This window comes from Panthera onca, chromosome C1 (assembly GCF_046562875.1).
Source record: "Panthera onca isolate mPanOnc1 chromosome C1, mPanOnc1 haplotype 2, whole genome shotgun sequence".
NCBI lineage: Eukaryota > Metazoa > Chordata > Mammalia > Carnivora > Felidae > Panthera > Panthera onca.
This window is the reverse complement of record NC_138346.1, coordinates 120,678,634-120,699,438: the sequence shown is the minus strand read 5'-3', so window position 1 is coordinate 120,699,438 and position 20,805 is coordinate 120,678,634. Positions and strand designations below refer to the sequence as shown.

The 20,805-nt window shown below is 38.0% G+C and overlaps 1 protein-coding gene across 4 annotated transcripts in view; it reads right to left on the bottom strand.

Annotated features, from left to right (window-relative positions):
- The window catches only part of SPAG17 (sperm associated antigen 17), a 239,057-nt gene that overhangs the window by 104,664 nt on the left and 113,588 nt on the right, over positions 1–20,805 (bottom strand). For all 4 annotated transcript variants that reach the window (XM_060626305.3, XM_060626304.3, XM_060626306.3 and 1 more), the window contains exons 18-23: positions 17,601–17,755; positions 13,847–14,025; positions 12,234–12,331; positions 4,475–4,714; positions 3,378–3,489; positions 1,111–1,269 (exon numbers count right to left, since the gene is read on the bottom strand). In XM_060626305.3, the coding sequence (XP_060482288.3) occupies positions 1,111–1,269; positions 3,378–3,489; positions 4,475–4,714; positions 12,234–12,331; positions 13,847–14,025; positions 17,601–17,755 (943 nt within the window). The remainder of the gene's footprint in view (positions 1–1,110; positions 1,270–3,377; positions 3,490–4,474; positions 4,715–12,233; positions 12,332–13,846; positions 14,026–17,600; positions 17,756–20,805) is intronic.

Here is a 20,805-nt window from a genome sequence, read left to right as displayed (position 1 = left end):
ACCAGAGGTAGAGACACTCAAGACTAAATATAGGATTTCTCTCTTGTCCTTGTAACCTAAAAAATGTGATACAATGGGGAAAACTAAGTGATAGAGCACAGAAGGAAACCCCATCATTTGTAGTGAATATTGGAGAAAAGCTAAAGCTTTAGGAGAAATGAATTAATGAGAACCCAAGTCCTAGAGATTGCACTTGGTACAAGTTGTGTAAAAGATTCAGACAAGGATGGACATTGCACAATGTTGCTACTTAAAGGCAGCCACCTATATAGACTCTGTGTGACAACTGGACTCAAGAGCTGGGCATCCAGATGGGGCAAAACCCAAGTGAGTAGCCCACTATCATGGGCTGTGTGTGCAGGGTATGTACACATTACCTCAGGGAAAATGTACATAAGCAAAATGGCAAAGCGCTTGCCTTACTATCTGGAAAAATTACACTAAGTGGTAGCGATGCATGTGTGTTGCTGTCAGATGCATGGGTCTGATGCACTGCTGGAAGGCTAACCTCCACTCACGCAAGGACTAACCTCCACTCACGCAAGGACCAACCTCCAGTCAGGCAAAGACCAACCTCCACTCACGCAAGGACTAACCTCCACTCACACAAGGACCAACCTCCACTCAGGCAAAGACCAACCTCCACTCACGCAAGGACTAACCTCCACTCACACAAGGACCAACCTCCACTCAGGCAAAGACCAACCTCCACTCACGCAAGGACTAACCTCCACTCACACAAGGACCAACCTCCACTCAGGCAAAGACCAACCTCCACTCACACAAGGACCAACCTCCACTCAGGCAAAGACCAACCTCCACTCACGCAAGGACTAACCTCCACTCACACAAGGACCAACCTCCACTCACTCAAGGACTAACCTCCACTCACGCAAGGACCAACCTCCACTCAGGCAAAGACCAACCTCCACTCACTCAAGGACCAACCTCCACTCACTCAAGGACTAACCTCCACTCACACAAGGACCAACCTCCACTCAGGCAAAGACCAACCTCCACTCACTCAAGGACGAACCTCCACTCATGCAAGGACCAACCTCCACTCATGCAAGGGCTAACTTCCACTCACGCAAAGAGGCAGCCACTTGCCTGTGTCAAGCTTTTGCTCTTCCTCTCTTTCTTCTTTCTCATCTTCCAAAGAACTATCCTCTTCTTTTTTTTCCTTTTTCACAATTTTCTTAGGGTCTTTTAAATGAATTATAAAAGTGTGCTTGTCCTTTTTCACAGTCGCTTTGATAAAAGTTGGCCCTGGGGAAAAGCAGGGGATAGAAGGTGGGCTTGCTGGTCATACCCCATTAGGGCGCTTGACAAGACATGTACATAAGGCAGCATAGAATGTACTCCAGGGAGTGGAAACACCTACGGATATCACTAGTTTACAAAAAGATGCCTAAAGGAAGAGAGTGAGGGTGGAATCCCAGAAATGAATGGCAGGTGGATCAGGGAGATGTTGCAGAGTTTCTTCTTCTTCTTTTTTTAAAGTAAATTTTGTTTTAATCTCAATTTATTTTGAAGGAGAGAGACACAGAGTGCAAGCAAAGGAGGGGCAGAGAGAGAGGGAGACACAGAATCCCAAGCAGTCTCCGGGCTCCGAGCTGTCAGCACAGAGCCTGATGCAGGACTCAAACTCATGAACCTGGAGATCATGACCCGAGCTGAAGTCGAACACTTAACCAACCAAGCCCCCCAGGCGCCCCTGTTTGCACACTTTCTCATCAAATTACAGAAGAGAAAATAAATTGGCTGAGGCTACCTACACTCAATTTTGTGATTAATCACATGAGTCAGTTGATGTGAAAGGGTTTTACAATTTATAAAGAATTACATCAATTAGTTATAGCAGTTATTATTGTTGATAGCAACAAATAAGCATTTTCCTAACGGCCCATTCTCTCTTTTAGTGTTCTGACTCATTTTTGGTCCCCTTTCTCAGCTTTCTTCTTCTTTTTTTAAATTCAGCATATTCTTTTCAATGTTGAGAGGGTGACCATCTCCAAAAACTGATAGGATTAGGATAAAATTACTGTATTTACTGTGACCCACTTGAAACTAATAAACGTATGCATATTCAAATCTCGATGAGAGCAAGGAATAGTTATTGAAAATAGAACATAACAGCACACAACTTGAGTCCAGTAGTTTTCTCAGTTATGTGATTCTAAGCTCCATTTTTAATGACTACTAATTGTACCCTGTACCCAAGGATGATATTCAAAATATCAAATACTAAAACACATGATAATATAAATATGTGTACCTATATATTAATAACAACCCCTGCCATGTTTCCAGTAAACAAACCTTATATAATAAAATGGCCTGACATTTGATGTAAGTTGTACCACCAAGCACTGTTTAAATAATTTGAATAACTTTCAGGCTTTTTGATTTTAAAAATTATTGGTGTGATCTTTTATTTGATGTGGCAGTTACTTACTATCTAATAACGCTTCTGCTTGAGCCATGATTTCACACAGGGAACAGCATCTAACGGTTGTAATAGTTTCCTCATTAAATGCCTTGTTATTAGATGACAAGAGAGAAGGAAAGAGAGAGGGACTGAGAGAGAGGGAGGTAGGGAGGGGAGGAGAGGAGGGAGAAGAGGGTAGGCTGGCATCAGGTGGAGTGTGGGAATAGGAGGAGCCCGTGTTGCCCCCTCCCGGGGGGCATAACCTTGTGGACATTACACAGGGTCTTCCCGGACCTCCTCACATCTCTCAGAGACGACCAGCTAGCTCCAATCCACCTGAGAGATCTTTAAGGGGCAGTGAAAAGATAAGCCTTCAAAGATGTCCCTGATAGGTTCCCGGGGAAGAAATATGCATTTTCTTCATGCTGTTTCCAGATTAGGTCCTCTGCAGTGCATCTGCCAGATTCCTCTCCCACTCACAGGCTTCTGAATCCAGAAGCAACTTCTCTGTAGCTCAAATAACTGACCTCGGCGGCAGGCCCCCAAACTCTGTGCTCCAGACACCAACCCAGAAATTTGCTGTAAACTCACAGTATGTGCTTGGTTTCTGAGATGTCACTACGTGTTGTAATTAATACTACTAATTAACTCTTTGCTTGTTGTGGTTACGGTTACAATATTTCCCGATCATAGAGAAATATGTTAGGACTTTCACCACTGGAATTTTCTTCACAGAGCGTCCCAGTTAACCTCTCAGCTGGCCCCTGCCCTGCAGGCGATTGTAACAGAAGAGTGTGAAGTCTGGAAATCCTGAATGTGGCGCATAAGAAACTGCAGTGGCCACATCACCACCCTCACCTATCACACTCATGGTTCAAGACCTCGAGACCACCTGAAAGGATTTACTTATCTTCCAAGCTATTAACCAGCTGCCTTCAAAATGTACCTTTTTCAAATGTTGTCTTCTCTACTTCAATCTGCCCTCCATCTGAAGGATACAGGTAAGAATTTGTTCCAGAGATTTGGATGGGTACCTCTCCCATATTGTATCCACGAAACTACAAGGGAAAAATCATGCTTTGAGTGTGGAGCTGCAATTGACAAGAATCAGCTCATCGATGTGAGCCAGTTCCAGTCGCCATAAGCTCAATTTCTGCTAAATGAATGCCTGTCACTCTGCAGACTCAGAGGCCCATGTCCATATTATCTTTAGCACCTCCTGTGGTCTTACAGTGACAGGCAGAATTAAAGGAGGTCCAAGATTTTAAAATCCGTTCACTGGAGCGTCCGGATACCCTAGTGCAAATCAAATGACTGTACTACTGAAAAGCAGTGGGAGAAGAAATCGATTTCTCTTCTGTTGGCTGTTAATTTTCTGTTTAAAGTGAACTGATATTTTGAGGAATATTGACACTTTATTCTTTATTTTTTGACACACTACATTTTACGAAGTCCTATGGTAAAGGCATGTTTTACTAAACGTTGCTAACAGAGCTCCCAGTGATTGGTGATGCAGGCTAACATCTGAGAACTGGCTTAGAGTAGCTGCTAGAAAGGACAAGGGCTGTTTCATTTCTTTTCCATCCATCTCTTTCCCATTAGGTTTTCTTCGTAAGACTGCTTGAGGGAGAGGTTTTACCAAAGCATACGAGCAAAAAACGTGGGTGTCTACTCAGCAGGTCCTGTCATGGAGACAAACACAGCCAACCTCTGTGCTCACTGTGATCTTTCATAGTTGCTTATTTACACTAACCTAAATGAATGTTTTTGTGTCAAATCTCCATTCTCCTGCCCTTAGTAACCTGGCTTCAGGGCACTCATGGAAAACTGGCCTCAGGGTGTTCCTATCTTGGTGACTGGCTACAAAGAACATCCTAGGCATTAGAGGGTGGAGTAGGGTCTGAGATCATCTTTGCTACAAGAAACTCCAAGGCCTTCGGTGGGGTCAGTGAAGACTGGGAAACTTGTGTTTCCACAGAAGCTGTGTTTCTCCCAAAACAATAAGTAAGGACCCAAAGAGGCTTCTTACAACATCGATTTTACCGGATAAACAATCCCAGGTTCTGGATGCTGGGGGTGCTCCTCTGTTATTTCTGGGATCTTCAGCTGGTCTTCTTTAGGTTTCTCCTTCAAAAAAGATTTTCTCTTCACAAGCTTACTGTCTTCTTTCTCTACCTTTTCCTTGCCTTTCTTTCTACCAGTTTCCTTACTCTTCTTTTCTGCTTTTTTTTCTTCCTTTAAGCGCTCTTCTTCTGCTAATCGATCTTGTTCTTCTTTCCATGCCTGTGAACACATTCAAAAAAATTAATGGGATTTTGAAACACATTAGATCCCACTCAGGTTCATTTGGGAGAGTATTTCAAATGCTTTTTGTAAGTGGTATCTCTAACAAGTTAACATCCTGACCTGGAGACCCTGCATTTAGCTTTGCTTCTCTTCTCTCACCCAACTTCCTGGTACTACACCCTGCCAAAGCTCTTCAGATGTTACCCTTTACTCAGCTGCTTCTCTCACCCGCTGCTGCAATTTTCTTTAACGCAGGTCTTCTTATCTTCAGCCTGAACTATTACAACAGCCTCTTAGCTGGTCTCCCTGCTTCCTATACTTTTCCACATGAGCTGAATCCCCAATTTAGATCGTAAACATGGTTAATCCGCAATATGGCAGACCAGATGTTCAAAGAAACATTCCTGGCACAAAATATTTCAAAAGTGATAGGTAAAATATAAAATCATCATAGTGCATAGCAGGGCTGGCAGCAAATTGAGAGGTATGAGAAAGCACTAATCCAGTAAGGAACAGGAGAACTGAGGAGAGAAGTTTCCGACGGCTATCTGCCCATCCCTGGAGGCCTAGAACTGGAGTTTTGATGGGACTAGAGCAATAACATGGGAGTCAGACCTATGAATAGAGCAGGTATTTTTAAAAATGACACCTTTGTTGGGTGAACTAAAAACTTATCTTTCTCCATACAGGAAAACCATGAATTCTAGCTTGCTTCCTTGGCCCTGCGTGAAAGGTGAGGTGGGGTGGGAGGAGTCTTCCCTGAGAACTAACCACAAGTCTATCTTCACAGCATGCCAAAATGTACATTGCCTTAAAAATGTATTCTAAAAAGACTGTGGGTAGATATGAGCTCACAAATGAAAATCACAAAACGTGAGGAAGTAAGCCAAAAGCAAGAATCTGGAGAAGAAACAAACTATGACAACATATCTGCAAAGACTGAAGGTATTGGAATTATCAAATAGAGGATGTAAAATAAGTATTTTAATCTGCTTAGTCTTTAATTTGCTTCAAGAGAAGAAAGGATCAAAAGTATAAATAAGAAATAAGACATTTTTAATAGGCAGTAAAAATGAGTTTGAAAGCCCTCTTAGAAATGGAATAGACCTTTAGAAAAGCAGTACAGTATTTAAATAGGTAATGGTTGAGTCATTTCCAGAGTTGATGAAAGACACAAATCCTAACAGTCAGGAAGGCCAAAGAGTTAAAAGCAGGCAGTAATGGTCGTGTGCTGGATCTACCTCAGGTTGACTGGAAAGAGTTTATTGGTAAGTTTTCAGGAATTTTGCGAGCTGGCTGTTAACTACAGCCATTATTTAAAATTAAATTATACGAATGCACACTCAACATATTAAAAACAAAGACATTAAATACTCAAAACTTACCACCTTCTTCTTTTTTTTTTTTTTTAAATGTTTATTTTTGAGAGAGAGAGAGAGACAGAGCATGAGCGGGGTGCGTCCGAGAGAGAGGGAGCCACAGAATGTGAAGCAAAAACTTAGCGCCTTCTTAATTGTTTTGTTACATTTCCCTATTATCTATGTTTTTGATGTTATTTATATCAATTATATATGTATCATAGATATAATATGCGTGCAATGTAATGGTGTGCGACTGCATAATGCTTCCAGTGCTGCATTCAGCGACGTCATATTGATGGCCTGATGGGAGTTTTTATACTACACATATCAGCAAATGCTACAAAGCACGGACCAATTGACTGTTGGTTATCCAAAGTCATGAAAGTGATGGTGAAAATGTTAATAATGCAGATTAAATTTAAAAGTGTTCTGTTTGGAGTTGTTACATTGTAACTAGTAGTACAATAAACTGAGGAAATATTCTTCTAGTATCTAAAAAGTGATGCAGCTACCAAGTGAGGAACACCAAGGCTTGCTGCCAAACACAAGGAGCTAGGAAGGGTCAAGAAAGGATCCTCCCCCAGAGCCTACAGAGAGAGAATTACCCTGCCACCACCTTGCTTCCAGATTTCTAGCCTCCAGAATTGTGAGACAATACATTTCTGTTGCCTGGAAGCTTCCCTGCTTGTGGCATTTTATTACGGCAGCCTTAGGAGGCTAATAGAGTTGGGAAGGGTAAAACAATAATCCTGGATGATGCTCGGACCCCATGTTGGGAAAGTGTTTGTATCCGGATCCAACAGCACCTTTTTTACTATTTTAATACAGATGAAGCCTGAAGTGCTCATGGGCGATGACCCTCCATTGTAGCTGCTCAGTGGGGCATGCCTATGGGAACTTTATGGGTCTCCAGATATGGAAATTCTATGGAGTACTTGTAATTTACACTGGAGCGCTGATGGCCCTTGCCCCAGGAATAGATTGGAATAAGATATCTGGTAGTACAAATAACAAGGAAAGTAACTATTTTGGATACGACCTGTGTCCTTTTAGATGGAAAGTAAGCCCTGCTGTATAACAGCACACAACAGAATCCAGTTTCACTACAAGTCTGTAAAATGAGACAGAGCATATAGCTTCATCCCCAACTGACTTGTAAATAAATGAGTCATGGCCAATTGTAATGACACCTGTCCATAATAGCTGTTCATGAACTGATTCTGTTAGGAAGGCATACCAAAAACCACTGAAATTCCGGGTTGTTTTTTTTTTTTTTTTCTGTAACTGAATTATACCATAACCATACTGCAATATGGTGTAACTCTGGCATTGGTGTAGTCAATTACCATATGTAAATAAGTCATAATACTGATATTGATGATTAAATGTACTAGGAGATAGACAAATCTTCCTTCAGATGTAATATTAACGGAAAAATGACTAGCCTGAGGAAGAAATGGATTTTGCTAACTCTCAGCTAATTTCTGTGCCAAATAGTCTATACAACATTATCCTAAGGTACAAATAATACTGGATTAAAGGGGGAACAAATAATCAAAGTATTACAGAAATGTGAAAATGTATGTAATACTTTATAGGATGGCTTAGTTGCTTCTTTACTTCTATCCCTACTCCATACTGGATCTTCCAAGTGTTAGGCATATTCATACTGATACTATTGCTGTACCAAATGTGATTATTTTGCTCTAAGAAAGCCTGGGCCAAGAATTAGGGCTTGACCTGTGCAGTAAAGAATTAACCCTGCCCAGAGAAACGTTAGACTCTTGCCCAGCTTATGGGAGGTTACCTCGAAGGCCTTAGAGCATCCTGCCTGATGAGTGTCTTTGTTTACTTGGGGGCCTTGGACTACAACAGATAGTGCAATTTATAACGTAATTTATAGTGGGGTCTTTGAGCCATGTGCTAGCAGCGTGACCTCTGGAGAGGCTAGACACAGTGCAACCGTGTGGTCCCTCAGTCATGTCTGTGTAACGGACCCCCAACAAAGCCCTGGACACCAAGGTTTGGGTGAGCTTCTTATATGTCAATACTCCATGCATGTAGTCACACACTGTTACTGGCAGAGATAAGCACTGTCTACACAATTCCACTGGAAGAAAACAAAGGAAGCTTGTGGCTGGAACTTTCATAGGCCTTGCTTGCCCTGTGTGTGCTTCTCTTTGCTGATTTTAATGTGTATCCTTTCACTGTAATAAACTGAAGCGGTGAACATACTAAAAAGTAAATAAATAAATAAATAAAAATTATTATCTGATTCAGCAAAGAAGTTGCTCATGTCATTGATGAATGAGAGAGACCTATTCCTTTGTTGTTCATTTTTGTTATACTTGTTCACATCAATGAAAACATTAATCAACATTCATATTGAATGTTTGTCAATTGTAATCACAGGTTGACTAAGAGCTTAGTAAAAATCTGTGAAAGTATTCTGTGAGAATCAACTGGCTAAATGGAATTTATAACAAAAAGTAGTATGTTCTATAATTTGTACATTGTGTGCTCTACGCACTATGTTATCAGTAAAATTTAGAATAAACATATTATTTTTTTTTCCTGAGAGAGCTATTCCTAAACATTTTCCAGCACACCACTGAGTATTTTCAAAGCAGCTGGAGAGAAAAGGTAAACTGTTGGGGTGCCTGAGTGGCTCAGTTGGTTAAGCGCCCCACTTTGGCTCAGGTCATGATCTCACAGTCCGTGAGTTCCAGCCCCGCGTTGGGCTCAGAGCTGGAGCCTGCTTTGGATTCTGTGTCTCCCTCTCTCTCTGCGCCTCCCCTGCTCATGCTGTCTCTATCTCTCAAGAATAAACATTTAAAAAATTTTTTTAAAAAGAAAAGGTAAACTGTTTATAAATAAATGACAAATTAGATCAACAATTTATTAACAACTACAACGTCAACCCAGGAAAATGTGGAACAATATCTTGAGAGTACTAAGAAGATATATAAAAAAAAACAAAACTGAGAATTTTACAAATGAAAACCATATTTAATGATTAAGGGTGAAAAAAAAAAAGCCAATTTTTAGGTAAGTAAAAACTGAGGGTTTTACAAACCCCCACTAAAAGAAGTTTTAAAGGAAATACTTCCAAAATATAAAATGTGAGAAGAAATGCTTGACAAACAAATGATAAGCTAAATAACACTGACTATGTAAAACAATGACAATAAGAATGTTCAGTTTGTGGGAATAAGAAAAGATAAAATAAAACTTAAAATATAAGTTGGGAGAGGGAAAGCAAATTTTAAATAATATTAATAGGTCCTTGTATTGTTCTGGAAGAAAGTAAAGATATTTTATTAAGTTTAGACTTCATTAAATTACATATACAAGTTGATTCTAGAGCAACCACTAGTAGAAATAGAGTGCATACATTTTAAACTTCTGTCAAGGGCCAGATAGTTAATATTTTAGGCCTTTTGGGTCTAGAGGCAAAGTTGAGGACATTATGTAGGTACTTATGTAGTAAGCGAGGAAAGTAATTTTTGCAAATATTTTAACAAGTCATTGAATACAAATTTCTTTTGTAATATAAGTCTACTAATAAGAAAAATAGAATTGTTTTTTGGGGGAGGACAACATTTCACTTAGGTTTCAAATTAGTGTTGCCATCATTAACTGATTGAGAATGAAAAGACAAAATAAATTCAACATAAAATAAAGTAAGAAAGGTGGAAAAAAGGATCATAGAAAAGGCAGGATATAAAAGGATTCAACTCTCCTGTTAAAAGAGAGATCATCCAGATATGGATTTTTTTTTTTAATCTAGTTTATAGTCCCTCTGTACAACAGATATGCTTAAAATATAAACACACAGCAAGGTGAAAATAAAGAGATGTAAGCTGACAGTTAAATGCTACCTGAAAGAAAGAGCTTATCCCTTTATTTTTCTTTATTAATTTCAGAATTGGTTTTCTAAGGCTCATAAAAACTCTGTTGGGATCTTGATAAGAATACCATTGATTTTATAGTATATTTTATTTCCTAAGTTGAATCTTCTCATCCATGACTATGGTATATATTCCCACTTAATGAAGTGCGAAATGTCCTCAATAATATGTTGTAATTTTCTCCATAAAGACTTTGCTTATCTTTTATTATTCTTTTTGGCACCTTATAGTTTTTGTTCTTCTTGTGAATGATATTTGTTTTCGATTACATTTTCTAATTGGTTGTTGCTAGTAAATAGAAACTCCAGTGATCTTTTTCCATGTTGATACCTAATAGTGATGCTTGTTAGTAACAACGCAAAGTCTATAATTCATTCATCATGGCCACAAAAATTCTAGATAAAATACTATCAGATCAAACCCAGTTATTTATTAAAATAATAACATGCCATGAAAAAATAGTGCTATCATTCTTAATCTATAATGTGCATAAAGACAGTTCTAGGAGATTATTCAAAATTAAAATTCTTAGATTTGACTCACAAAGATGTAATTAAGATGGAATGAAGGCATCTGTATTTTTAAGTCTCTTCTCCCTGGAGACCCCTAGGCATTCATAATACATGTATTTGTGGGATGAGGACTAAACTTTAGGAAATGCTGAAGAGGAGTTTGCTTTAAAAATGCAAAGATTATTCCTATTATTAAATAAGTCTCCATACTTCAATATATCAATAAAGAAGAAAAACCAACATACATTTTTAAATTTTAATAAAGTAAAGCAGCAACTAATAATAAACTCAAAGATTTGCCATGTAATGATGTTTACCATTAAGACCACGAAGCTAGGGAGGCTCACCAATATTAACCTACATTGTTTTGTGGTTTATTGGATACTAATGGGGGTGTGGAAGTCAGCTCTTGCCTACCCAGTATGTGAGCTTACAAAAAATCTACTGTAATTATTATTATTTAAAATTTTTAAAAACATTTATTCATTTTTTGAGAGACAGAGACAGTGTGAGCAGAGGAAGGACAGAGAGAGAGGGAGACACGGAATCCAAAGCAGGCTCCAGGCTCTGAGCGGTCAGCACAGAGCCCGACGTGGGGCTCGAACTTAACAAACGTGAGATCATGACCTAAGCTGAACGCTTAACTGACTGAGCCACCCAGGTGCCCCGAGATTCATCCGTATTTCTGTATGTAGCTATAGGTCATGCATTCCCAGAGCTGTATAACATTTCATCATATGATTAAACCACGCTAGGCATTCCACTGATGTATATTTGAATGGTTTCTAGTTTGGGAGAATTAAAAATAATGCTGCAAGAACAACTCTGTCCATGTGTCTTGGGGCGCACATCCATGCATTTCTGTTAGGCATATCTTTAGGAGTGGAACATATCTTTAGGAGTTAGGTGAAAAGAAAATCGTTTGCTTGACTTTAGTAGATATGCCCAGTTTTCCAAAGCGGAAGTGCCCACTTACATGTCAACCACCAGTGCATGAGAATTCACTGTGATTCACACCTTTGCCAAAATGTGGTATTGTGTCTTAAATTTTAGCCAAAAATGGTTGATCTGACTACATAAAAGTAAAATATTTCTGTATAAATAGAAAAATAAATGGTGCTTATTAATAAGGAAATTAATACTTTACATCTATCCAAATTTAAACTAACAACATTTCTTTGAAAATAAGTTAGATCTGTAGATATTATCTGGAAGTGATATTCATGATACTTTGCTATAAAAAAAATAGTATGTGGAAGAGTAAAAAAAAACAACAAAACCAAATCTAAATCAAAACCAAACAAATGAAAACCCTCTTTATATTTGTGTATGCATGAATGTATAAGTATAGAGCATACCAAGTTGTTAATATTTCTTATTTTCAGGGGTTTGGAGACACAGAGTAATTTTGACTTCTTATAAAAGCATACATTAAGTTTGTAATTAAAAATTGGAAACAAGAAACAAACACCTGCAGCAGAAACAGAGATGATATGAACAAGGCACCACATTGGATTTGGGTTTTATAAAAATGAATGATACAGAATTCCTTCAAAGTCTATCATCTGGAGGAGGAGACAGCTTGGTGGGGAGACTGCTCTTTCATTGCAGATTCAATTATTTCTGAGAGGTTAGCAAAAAAGATCACTTTTGTTCCACCACACAAACTCTCTATCACACAATAAATTTGAATTTGTAAATATTCAGTGTCATCTGTCTTTCCTTGAATTACCTTGAGAGAGCCTTCTAAAATAAAAGGAATCTTTTCCTTCTCTTTTTCTTTTTCTTTTTCTTGATCCGCTATCTCTCCTTTGCTCATTCCTTTGTTACCTAAAGCCAGAGAAAATTAAACGTCTTAGTGGCTCTCTACGACGAAGGTTCATTGAAGGACCAAATGTCTGAACTGTAGGGGATCTCAAAGGCTATCAAGTTCAACTCTCCATTTATTCATTCCTGACTCCTTCTCGCTGTCTCCAGAGTGGGTGTCTGAAGTGGGACTGAGCTCCTCCAAGGATGAGGAACTCAACGACCGGGGAGAATGCATTCCATTCTGTGTTGAGACCTTGAAGCTTTTACTGAAGTAGACTCTCTATCCATAGAGCTTTAACCTAATTAATCCTAGCTTAAGACCACAAAGAACAAATCTAACTTTTTCTTCCACATTGAAGCCCTCCTCTTGCTATAATAGTCCTTCTGTCTGGAAGATTTACAACTTTCCTCACTTAAGAGGTCTCAAACTGAATGCAATACCTACCAAGTGTATTTCAATCTCCAACTAACCGTATTCTGGATTTAACAGCATCTAGATAGTAATTAAACTTTTGGTTCTGTTCAGAAGCAGAATAAAGAAAAGGCAATTTTTCCTGCTCATAGGCAAGTGTGGCCCTAGACACTATTGTGAGAGGGTACCCCTACCTCTCTCATATAGTCCCACCCAGCATCCCAGATCCTTAGTGCTGTCCTTCTGTGCCCCTGTCAGGAGAAAGGCCAAACTGATGGATGGATTATATAACCATTTGAGTGGATGGTGACTGATTCATTAGAATTAAGTCAAACACAAATTCTTTTGGTAATTGACAGAAGTTGCAAAATCTTTGGGAAATATATAGCTTTGCTTCTTTATGAGAAACCATTCTCAACTTATGCTATCAGAAATAATGAATATTATTAACATGGAAACCATTCCCTAGTGAGATATCCTTATTTACCACACAGGTTACCTCATTGTTTTACTCCTTTATCAAGTACCCTTCCTCTTTTTTTCACTCTCTTCTCCATTCCCCAACAGCATCAAAGCCATGGAAATTAACAACAAAAATAAATATATGTATTGACTCCACCCCTTGTTAGGTGCCTGTCACAAATCCTCAAGAATCCATTTTCCCTTTATTTCTAGATTCCTACTCCCAATTAGTCTTGAGATTCTTCTGATTGCTCTTCCAAGAAATGTCTTGTTTTAATCTCCCTTTTGGAATCTATAAGTATTCTAATGGAAACATACTGACTCCGAATTTGCCTCATATATTGTCAACAAATCTTAGCTGAAACTATCAACCCTACCAAAATGAAGACTTCCGGCATTTCCCTAACATCACATTTAATCTGCAGGACAGATCGAATCTTCCAGATCTGGCAGGAGGTGGCATCAATATAAGACAAATATCCCATTATCCCATCACCAAATTGATCATATTTAGAACTCAGCTATTCTATTTTTTAGAGAAAGCAAAGAGTCACAGAAATTTGTAGGCAACTCGATTTAATACTGAAATATTCAGTCTTGATTCAATTATCAAATGGAAGAATGTCTTGGGACTTTATGTGTAAGTTCAACCAGTGACTTACTTTTAGGTTTTTTAACAGAATACATTTTGTTAGAAGTGATTTTGGTAGTAGCAGAATATTTCAATTCCAGCTCGGCCTTGGTCCTAGTGATTTCCTCAGCCATTTTAGATTCCTGATATATGGCTTCTTCTTTTATGATCCAATCTTGAATGGAGTTTGCAACAAGTTCCAAATAATTCCTAAAATTAAAAAAAAAGCAAAGAAGACAAAATGACAATCGAGTTACTGTTAAAGTCAGTAATACTTAAGACACCAACCATGCAAATAAACTTTGCAAAAATGAACTGATCCTAAATTGCCCATATACCAAATGCAATAGACTCAATTATAACCTAGATGTAATTCGTACAAAGTCATCAAATATAAATATCCAGTGAGCATATGAACAATGCCCAACTTCATCCACAATTAAAGACATGCACATTTAAAAATGAGATGTTTCTAACCCAGTCAAGGATTCAAAAGTTTAATAACACCAAGAGTTGATGACAGTTTAGAGAAACAGTCACTCTCAGCACTGTTAGCTGGAGAGTAATATGGTACAATCTCTTTTTAGAGCAATTTTATAGCATAATAGAAACTCTTTCAAGTGACGATAGCTAATTGACTGACTGGATTAATTGAAATGCTCCAGTCTTGCTGTAAACTTACCGGCCTGGGAATACCCACTCTGTAAATACTGTGCCCTACGCTGCATGTGCACTTAGGCTCACATCTGTGAGTTGTTGCTCACCAGGGGTCAGTCATATTTGTTCCCAAATCCATTCATTCTATTTATGTGGATGACTGTAATTATTTTTAATTAAATGTTGTATATACTTACAACATTTGAGTGTCCTTAGAGAGTTGTTTCTGAGGAAGTAAGTTGAAATATTTAGGTTGGATAATCAAGATTAGTTATTGTCAGATTGTGTGAAAGTGAGGCCTAAGGCTTGAAAAATAAAGCTACAGGGTTTCTATAGTCAGGCTGTTTCACAGTTTTCTCTCATTTTTGATTCCCTTTTAAAGAAATGAACTGAAAACCGTAGACTGTGAATTTGAGGTACTCAATATCTTCATTGGGAAGGGAAAAGACATCTCAAACTCAACCTTTCCCCAAATGAACCAATCTTCCTCTCTTAGCTGATGGCAAGTCTATACTTCAGTTGATCAGCCCAAATGCCCTGAAGTTATCCTTGACCACTCTGATTTTCTCACACTCCACTTCGCATCTGTTGGGAAATCCAAATGATTTTTTAAAGCACATATTTAAAACATATTCAAAATCTAATCATTTCTCATTTGCTTCACTGTTCTCTTCCTGGTCTAAGCCACCATCGCCCCTTGCTGGGATGACTGCAGTAGCCCCCCATCTGGTCTCCCTGTACCTACCCTTAACCCCCTATAGTCTATTCTCAACACAGAACAGAGAGATGTTTTTCACTCTAAAGTCAGATCATGTCTCTCTCAGTTCAGAACCTTTCGATGCGTCTGCCTTTCAAACAAAACCTAGAGTTCTTGCTATTTATTCATGATGAGGGAACACAGACTCATACACAGCCCAATCAGTATTCAAATGAGATGACAAAATAAAGAATATTTCAGCATGCAATGACTCAGGAATTCCCCAGCCAGATACTTTCTGAAAGAATTAGTCACAAATGTACTCCAGCTGCATTGAAAAAATAAATCCAAGAAAGAAGACAGTATGGTATATAAATAAAAGGGCTGAGGAAGAAAAAAGTACAATTTGTAATTAAATGTAAATAATTATTTGTGCTACTTGTCTGTGATTAAAAATATTACTTAACAGTTGGAAATAAAATTTCTAGACAATTTCAAAATGGCGATTTCTTGGGAGTAAGTAAAAATATGTTAAAAATTTTAACATCTGTGGAATGATATTCATACTCATTAGTTCCAATTACGATATAAAAATATTTAAATATGTGATTTAAAAGGATAACCTCTATAGGGATATTAATAGAATATATAACTTTAAAAACATCACACACTAAGAATGAACTAAGAAAATTCAATCTAAGGATGAAAAGGGATTAATCCTAAAGTAGAAATATGCATGTAAAATTAAATGGTAAGAATGAGGCCAAACATATCACTTATAAAAATAGAAGTGAATAGATTAATTCTTCAAAATATAAAGTTTTAAAATATTGTTATTAATTATTAAATTAATTATAAAAATCTTTCAAAGACAGAGGATCTCAGAGTAGCTGGAAAAATCCAAGGTAACACTGAAAAGACATGTATCTACAAATCAAAATGACGCAGAAAAATAAAAGGGTGGCAGATGGCTGGCTAGAAAGCCAGAGAAAGTCCAGCTTCTTGATGACTTAGGTGAGTAGCTGAACTACTCCTGAGATACTGCCCAATTCTAAATTTGTCACTACAGAAGAAAAAGAATTCCCTTATTAGGTTAGCCACTGTAGTCCGTTTTCTATTAACATAGTGAGACACAATTCCTAGTTGACATGTAAAATTATTGAGAAAGTCCTATCAGTAAATTTCTGTATAAGAGACTATCCAACAATATTAATATCAAACATGGTAAAATTCAAGGTGAAAAGCATTAAGGGGAACACAGAGAGACATTTGCTCATATTGATAAAAGTTACAATGCATTAAGAAGGATGCTTCTGAAATACAGATTCAAAAATAAGTTTAGACATACACACATATACACACAATACATGCAAAACTAACAGGAGAAATAGACAAAACTATAATCATAAAGACAGACGCTAATACATCTCTCTCAGGAATGGGCATTTATTGTGAGACGACCGTTTAATTTCATTCCGAAAGACATCCAAAATCCAAATGTCATGCATGAATGTGTAGAACAAAAGTCACCAAAAGTGACTGAAGAAGAAATAGAAATCCTGGATAAGAGATTAACTTTAGAAGAACTGCAAAGCTTGTAGATCATCTGTTCCTCATCCTTTCCCAATATTGTCTCTTCCATTGGGCTCTGCCATCCAGCCCGTAGGGAGCCACTACCTCTAAATAGTTTTCCATGTGAAGCATTCCTACCCTTCCTCAAATAATGTGCTATATTATGTAAGCTACTGTATATGTGAGCAAAGGATTAGCACACGACCTGTTTTCTCAGTTATTCTGTAAGCCCATTCTCTGTGTCTTTCTGTATCCCTTTAAACTTAAACAACGCTGTACAAATAAATAAATAAATACTGGATATACATTAACCGGCATTGAAAAAATAATGAGATGTTCTCATAATTACTGAGAGGACAGAGCAAAGCTTTAAGATCATCAAGAAATAATTAAGGAGCTTGGCAGAAAAAAAAAATCACTGATTCCTAGAGGTCTCAGTTTGCTGAGCACCTGACCGCTGTGTTGATATGTCACTCAGTTGCCCTACTTTGGAGTCTTCCCCAGATCAAGTGGAGTTATCCAAAACCAGCATGAAGAATGTCATGTTTTATAGTTTCTACTTGGAATCTTTCAGAGGCAGTTTTATTAGGGTCTAAATAAATCAAATGTAAGGTAATGAAATCCCCACTAGACTTAATGGCTCCAGGAATGATGTCTGTCTTGTTTATTTGGTATAGTTTTAATGCTTATTACAGTGCCTGGTACACCTCAAACATGCAACTTGATAAACTAAATTGAAGGTTTAGTGTTTGGCTTGAAGCACTTACCTTAGGCTAAGGAACTGAAAGCTAATTAACCAAGTAACTAACAAGCTAACTAAAATAAGATAATAATTAACTAAACTGTCCAAGGTGGTTACCTGAATCCAACATTGGAGTGAAGAGCAATATTCCAATATTCACAATGCAGACGTTGACTATTCATTGGATTATGAAAGACTAAAAGTAGAGAGTTGTCTTGCGTATGGTAGTAAGAATCAATCCACCTGTATTGCTGCCTGGCTTCTTGAAGAACCTGAAATCAAAATAATTACATTGTTATGTCTTTTTTTCCATGAGAAGCATCTCCTGCTAAGGTATGTCTCTGCCCCCTTACCCTCATCCCTTTATTTCCACACTTGGTCTCACTGTTAGTGAGAACATCAGTGGTAGAATTTGGGGGGAACATTTCAGCAACTCTTACAGAAAATAAAATACTAGCCTCCAGGCATAGAGGCATTTGCTCAAGTGTTTTTTATTCAGGCTTGGAGATAATAATTAAGTCAAGCAGTTATTTAACGTTTTCCATGCCTTCATATAGATCATCTCATTTTCTCGTCATTAAAAACCCCGGATAAATAGGAACAATTATTTTTCCTATTTTGAAATATTAAAATCCTCATTTTTTCAGTGTAAACTGGGGCTGAGAAAGGATGAGAGGTTTGTCTAAGAAGATAGAGTTCGTAAGTCCTGGTGCCAGGACACCAGTCTCTGTGTCATCATTTTTGCACTCCAAAGAGTGCTCTCCACCACACCATGCTGTAGTACAGAGGAACAAGGTGCATGGTCTTTCTCATACATACTGTTTGCACGTGACTTCTAACCTTGGCCTTTTCCAAAACATTCCACCCTCAGCATGCACTGCAATCTCAGCTACTGACAGAGGGGCACAGAGGGCAGGGCACACTTTGTCCTGCTTCTATTTCACTGCCAATCAATATAAGGAAACATGTCCACAGGGAAATAAATTACACAGCTGTGGATTGTTGTTTTTGTTTTCGTTTTCAACATCAATCTCATGCAGGAACTTTCAGTTCTCTGCTGGCGGGTGATCTGAAGGCATGGAATTGCATATTATGTTAGGAAAGGACTGTTTTACTTTTGCTTTCAATTTTACACTGGTAGCATTACCAAAATAATACATTTACTTCCCGAATCTAGTCCCCTGTATGAGTGTCTTTATGGAGCGGTATTGAAACTATTACATCTGTTCCCCGAGAGGCAATACCAGAGACACACATGTGGTGAATATTTTTGCATTAATTTTGTTGTTGTTGTTACATAGGGTACTATTCATTACTTTACTTTTTGGAGATGCAAATTCCTTTTAGACTTTAAACCCCCAAACAAAACATGTTCATTTCTGATGAACATGTATCCTTCTTTCCATTAGAGAGCTCTGTAAAATTTGTTTTCATGTTTACTTTGGCTGCTAGAATTTATAGCACTAAGTTTCTCAGAGCTATGGCTGCTCTCAATCAATGTTTGATAAGTTTTCAAATAGTATCTTTCCTCTCCATTTTTTTTACTATTTGGGTTTTCCCTATTATCCTATATTAATATTGTGGTGCCATGAACTTTAGTTAAATTTTTTTTATTAAAAATAAACACATATTTATTGAAGCATTATTTACAGTAGCCAAGATATGGAGGCAACCCAACTGTCCAACCACAGAAGATGGATAATGAAGATGTAAAATAGATAGATAGATAGATAGATAGATAGATAATGAAACCTTGCCATTTGCAACAACATGGATGGATCTGGAGGGTGCAATGCTAAGTGAAATAAGTCCTTCAGAGAAAGAAAAACACTATATTATTTCACTCATATGTGGAATTCAAGAAACAAAACAAAGGAAAAAGAGACAAACAAAAAACCAGACTCCTAAATGCAGAGAACAAACTGGTGACTGCCCAGAGGGGAGGTGGGTAGGGAATGGGTGAAATAGAGAAAGGGGATTAAAAGTACACTTAGTGGGATGAGCATTGAGAAATGTAGAGACTAGTTGAATCATTATATTTTACACCTGAGACTAATATAACACTGTGTTATTTATAGTTCAGTTAAAAAATAAACACCTACTATGTGCCAGGTACTGTGTAGGTTCTTGGGGAAAAAAATGAACAAGATAGATGAGATTTTCCTTTAAAATTTAATAAAGATTTTTACAGATCATCCTGGATTCAGGGAGGTGTCCTAAGCAGATGAAATTGATGGGAGTATCTGATTCATAGAATGGACTGGACGAGAGCAGAAGCAGGTTAATGATTAGGAGGATGTTGCAGGAGAAGAGGAGGGTGGCTGTAGCAACAGTGGAGGTGGTGAAGAGCTTGAAGATATATTTTGAGGTACATCCTTCAAAATCTGACAATGGATCAGACATGAGGGATGCAGTCAAGCTGAGATAAGTGAGAACTCTTAGCCTTCTGGCTTGAAGGTGACATTTTCTGAGATGGATGAGGAGAGAAACATGCTCACGTGGGAAAATTATGAGCTTTGTGTGGGACCCTGAAGTTGAGATGCCCGTCATAAATTCAAGTGGAATTTGGAGTTAGGTATCCTAGTATGGAACTAAGAAATAATTTGGAAGATAAAATTGTAGCAGTCATTAGCATTAGGTCATAGATAATAGATGAAATCGTCACAAGGATGTTTGCAGAAGAGAGAAGAAGGTTCAGGGCTCAGACTCAAGCCATTTCGATATGTAGACATTAGGTCAACAAAAGTCCAAACAGAGCACTGAGGAGAAGTACAGTTTGGCACCTTGGAAACCAAGAGTGGGCAGTGTTTCACAGTAAAGTGATCAGCTCTGCGATGCTGTTAAAAGACCAAGGAAGATGAAGCAAGATAATTGTCCATTAGATGTGCCAGGACAGTGATTCATAAAGGGGTGAGGCCTTTATCGAAAGGGGTGAGAGCCAAATCGAAAAAAAGCCAAAGCCTGAAATGAACTTCCATTTTAAAGATGAGAGATTAAACCCATGTACTTCTTGACACCTCATTAAAAGAACAGTAAAATTACTGGGTTTTAGTACCACAAAGCTGAAGGTCACAGGAGAGGAGACAAAGGCAACAACAGTTGAGAAGCTGGAAAGCAGAAGGATAGGGGTAACTGCTGGTAGAAAGAAAATCAAATTCTAAGATTAGTTTTATGAGAGGCCAGAAGTAACCTTGTGCAGAAGTGCAGAAAGGCTCAAGAAAGTACCAGAGCACTGCCCCACTCTGAGACTGGGGTCAAGGAGACAGTGAAAATAGGAAGATTAGAGTATTTTTAAGAAGCCGTTAGGGCCTCCGGAAGCCCT